At 43.6% G+C, this 4,945-nt stretch overlaps 1 protein-coding gene across 1 annotated transcript in view; it reads right to left on the bottom strand.

The window, feature by feature from the left end:
- The window catches only part of LOC111951368 (monocarboxylate transporter 2-like), a 15,022-nt gene extending 10,082 nt beyond the window's left edge, over positions 1-4,940 (bottom strand). Inside the window, exon 1 of the mRNA XM_070434724.1 lies at positions 4,724-4,940. Within this exon, the coding sequence (XP_070290825.1) occupies positions 4,724-4,940 (217 nt within the window). The remainder of the gene's footprint in view (positions 1-4,723) is intronic.
- Positions 4,941-4,945: the final 5 nt, after the last annotated feature.

Below are 4,945 nucleotides of genomic sequence, written 5' to 3'. Positions count from 1 at the left end.
CATTTGGTCGCAGACCCATTACGGATGCAGGCAATGAGGCAGTGAAAACAGCAGAGGTGTATTTGGAGGGCGAGTTAGTTAGGATGACATCTATGAGGGTGCCCGTGTTTACGGATTTGGGGTTGTACCTGGTAGGTTCATTGATAATTTGTGTGAGATTGAGGGAATCAAGCTTAGATTGTAGGATGGCYGGGGTGTTAAGCATGTCCCAGTTTAGGTCACCTAGTAGCACGAGCTCAGAAGATATATGAGGGGCAATCAATTCACATATGGTATCGAGGGCACAGCTGGGGGCAGAGGGAGGTCTATAGCAAGCGGCAACAGTGAGAGACTTGTTTCTGGAAAGGTGAATTTTTAGAAGTAGGGTAATCATGTAATGATTACTTAATGATTTAAGCTTGTTAGCGTTGAAAGACAGCGTGAAACTTCCCGGCTCTGGAAATAGAAGTACTGTAACAAGACCTTGTTGATACTGGTAAACAATGTACAACATTGTGTTGTGTGTTCTGCATGTATTCTTAATTAAGGGGGCGAGGGCTGTATTGAGAGATCAGTAACAAACAGGTATGGGTATAACACAGCATTATCTTAGTAGTCAAACAAAAAAATGCCTTATTGCCAATAAGTACAGAGCACATTGACAAAACATCWGTTATTTTCCAACTTTGCTACATATGTATCAGRGATCCCATCAYGACAAGCAATAAATGTACTGTTGGACCAGCAAGACCAATGACACAGAGTGCAGGTGAGGTCTTGGACATAACTCAGCACCTAGACAATTAACCAATGGGTGCCTGTCAGCCTTGGACAGGCTGCACTGAGAGCTGAGGGCCAAACTAATAGAGCGTTAGTCCAACAGAATGAGTCAGAATCGATCATGCCCGTCAAGCACCATCGACATGCTGAGTGAAGTCAATGAACTGAGCTCTGGTTGGACACGCAATGGTTCTCTCTGTTTCATAAGCTTTCAAGGCACAGCTGCCATGCTAATGCAAAACAGAGACCCAATGTGGCAACCAGTTATCTTATGAAATGGATAATAGGCACTGACTGTGTGAATACACACTGTATGGGCATAGATAGGTTTCAGATGTAACAGTGAGACAACACTGGTTAACGTAAATGGACTCCTCTGAATTGGTCTGGTTACACTGGATTAAAGGATTACCAGATGTATTTTCTGAAAGTGCAATGTAATGTTTTCGTATCTAAAAAGAGGGGTGAGGGGAGGGGGGGGGTCAGGAACTATGACACACACCTTGAAGTGATCAGAAGACCTTGGCTCCATGGCCCATTTGTCCCTGAGCGCCGTTTCTTTTTCATTCACAATTTTCCATGAGTAACAGTAAGCACTTGATATTGGTAGTAAACGCACAGATGAGTTGAGTGGGCCGACCAGCATCACGCTACTATGCCACACTGCACTTTCCATTTCCTTTTTACCTTCAATAAGGGCTTGCCACACAACTTCTTAGAGGCATACAACACAAGACAACTGGCAGCAAGTGAATCTTAGCAGATGTTGGTTTTAGTGGGTCAACCCGTTATTCAACCCTCTCTATGGTCATTGATAGTACATCAAACTGACAGGTCCAAACAATTCCTTTTAAATTGTGTCCATGTCAAATTTCTAAAAGTTGTTGTTGAGGGAAACTTTGTCCTTTCTATTTCTAAAGTCCTGTTATGTTTGAACCTCTGGTCTCCACTACTTGATAGGGTGAGGACTGACTCTGCTTCTATGGCATGTCACAATGTCCCCTTTCATGACAGACGTTAAACAAAAGGAAGAGTAAATTGAATAAGAAACGATAAGAGAATAGAAACATTTTTCCCTTTTTTTGAATAATGCCCCTATTAGCAAGCAGAAGATGTGCCGTATCTGTGTTGGACTCGGGGAGCGGTGCTTTTTAAAAAGCAGGTTGGGGAAGAAGTCGCCTGACTTCATTTGCTATGCTTGAATCTTTTTTCGACCTTGATGAGAGGAGCCATCCTCGTTTGCATACAGAGCACTTGTCARTATTCTCCTGAGTCTGGTGGTRGAACCTGGATAGGCCAAGTGGAGGGAGCCCTTGAGGTTTCATATTAGCTCCTTTTAAAAAGGAATTCATACGTGAAGTTTAATTGCTGCAATAGCTGGACACACTTTCCAGGTTACCAAAAGCAAATTAGGAGTTTGTTTTGACAGTAACTTTAAGGACAATAAATTAGACTATTATTGACATTGAACACGCTATATTTGAACATACTGTATCTCAGGCCCTACCAATATGATTGGGATCAATAATAAAACATTTTAATGAAGCATGATCAGATACCATAACTTAATGTTGCTTGTGTCCAGACTTGAGGCAAAATATGGACTSAATCATGGAAACAAATACCTACAAGAGCATGGGTACACCCGTCAGTTACCCTTCCAGCTGTGATTTATTTCACAGGACCTAAAAGCTAGTTTGACAGCAGAAAGATGGAAGTTTGTGTAACACATTTTTCTACCACTCCCTGATTTGTGAGGTTGGAAAAGAAAAGGTTGATAAACCGTCAAGATAGCTGACTATGCAGGAAACTGATGTTTGCAATCCATCATACTATTATGTCTCTCTCATTACGGAATAAAGCGCTGATATATGAAACTTAGAGTTGTTTTCCAGAACAGTTATGCAAGGACGCAAACATGAATTCTATAAGTGGTTGATCGACTAATAACACAGCTTAGCTAGCCATATTTCTTCTGGACAGTTCAGTTAGCATTGAGGCTAATGTGCCTGGCAGTGAGAGAGCTCTGCTGTGCAGACCGTCAACAGAGGATGGTACTGTACGTAGCCATGCTGCCTAGCCTAGCCAAGGTCAACTGTCCCTCTCTCTGTGTGGATTAGTGACATTGATCCAACACTGACACACACACAGCCTCCATTTTAGCACGTCACTGCAGAGCGACACTCAGCCAGGCTAGAAGGGAGGGACGGGAGATCTGCAGTAGGCGTCCATATAGCTGATGTAATAGTGTGCAATATTTGACAATAAATTCCCTTTGGGCTCTTTTCTGCACCCATCAACATCATTACTAATCATTCATCTCAGTGTCTGTGTTACACCCTGGGTTATGGAGACACACAACATCCAGGAAGATATGAAATAGTTGCCTTCACTTACGACCACAAATGCACAACAACTGTATCTAATATGTGTGTGTGGCCATACATCATAAAAATAGGTTGGCTGCTGTTGTTTGAAATCAGCAAGAGCCACAGTGTCACGTTCTGACCTTAGTTCCTTTTTTATGTCTCTATTTTGGTTTGGTCAGGGCGTGAGTTGGGGTGGCCATTCTATGTTTTGTTCTATGTTTTGTATTTCTGTGTTTGGCCTGGTATGGTTCCCAATCAGAGGCAGCTGTCAATCGTTGTCTCTGATTGAGAACCATACTTAGGTAKCMTGTTCCCACCTGKGTTTGTGGGTAGTTGTTTCCTGTTTTGTGTTGTGTCACCTGATAGGACTTTTTCGTTGTTTCACCTTTATTTTGTATTCAGTGTTCTGTTTAATAAATTTATCATGGACACGTACCACGCTGCATTTTGGTCCGATCCTTCATATTCCTCATCAGACGAGGACAATGATCGTTACACACACATTGTCTTATCCYGATGTTTGAGGATATGGCAAGCATTTCCAGTTTGTTTGCTCTGTGATTGACATCCAATCAGCATCATAAGTGGCACTGCTATCTTATCAGTTAGGGAGTCTGCCTGATGACTGCCCTGGAGAATTCAGTATGTGTCTGACCTCTGAACTCGTGGTTGAGGTGGCAGTTGCGTCAAAAGCACAGACGGCAGGCGGTGCGAAAAACAACAGGTGCGTTGTAAAGGAGCCACAAGTCTCCTTCCTCTTCCAAGAGGACAAACACCCTCAATAAGCAGCTCTCTGATTGGGGTAAATATTTGGTGATGCGTGATTTGTTTTTCTGCCATGTTATTCCAGAGAGCAGCATATACCGCACTGGGCTGTCCGTTGCTTGTAGAAATGAAGAATTCATTAAACACTAAAAGGACAATTGCTTTATCAGCCTACAGCTGGTGCAAACACATAGGACAAGAGAGCAGGTGTTTAATGAATAGCTGATGAAGCTCTGTTCTCCCCTTTTGCTCAGAGATCAATATGAATGAATTACACTAAACATTTTAATGAGGGACAAGAGCCTTGTACAGGCTTGTCACATATAGAGGATGGTATTGGGTGTCCTTGGCTCTCTATGGCCAATTGGCCATCACTGTCACCGCCATCACAACAACGGTCTAGGATACAACAAAYCCTGTTGACAGCAACAATTAGAAATGACTGGATAGGATGGCATACGCTAACAGATGGCCAGCATGGCACTGCCAAGCAAGGTGCCTACTGGGTAACCTAGTGAGGGGTAAAGTCATGCTGAGAAGGAGAAAATGTGATGCATGACTACTACAATATGCTGATGACTAGTCACAGAAACCATGTGTTCCTCTTGAATGTCAATTTAAAGATGGTCATAGGTTCTCATAGTAAACACACAATAAGATCAGTACAGGTACCTTGTCCCATACTTAGGGCYTGAGTTTTCCCTGGACAGGTCACATGGTGAAGATAAACTCAGGGCACTACATATACAGAACCCCAACCTTCTTAACAAATCAGATAGACGACTTCAACAAGAGACTACCTAGACACCAACTTCTTGTCTTGGTCTTACCTCCTGCGTACATGACGGCCAGCATGATGGAGGAGATCCATGCTATCTGGCTGTAGGAGCAATCAAAGATCTTCTGGATGTCCTTGAAGTAGACGGTGATGGCCTTGGGGAAGGCGTAGGAGAAGCCGATGGAGATGAAGGATCCCAGCACCACGGCCCAGCCCCAGCCCCCGTCCGGAGGGGTCACTGCTGGGGGGCCTGCGGCAGGGGGTGGCATCTCTG

The sequence above is a fragment of the Salvelinus sp. IW2-2015 genome, linkage group LG24 (assembly GCF_002910315.2).
Source record: "Salvelinus sp. IW2-2015 linkage group LG24, ASM291031v2, whole genome shotgun sequence".
Taxonomy (NCBI): domain Eukaryota; kingdom Metazoa; phylum Chordata; class Actinopteri; order Salmoniformes; family Salmonidae; genus Salvelinus; species Salvelinus sp. IW2-2015.
This window is presented reverse-complemented; position numbering and strand designations above follow the sequence as displayed.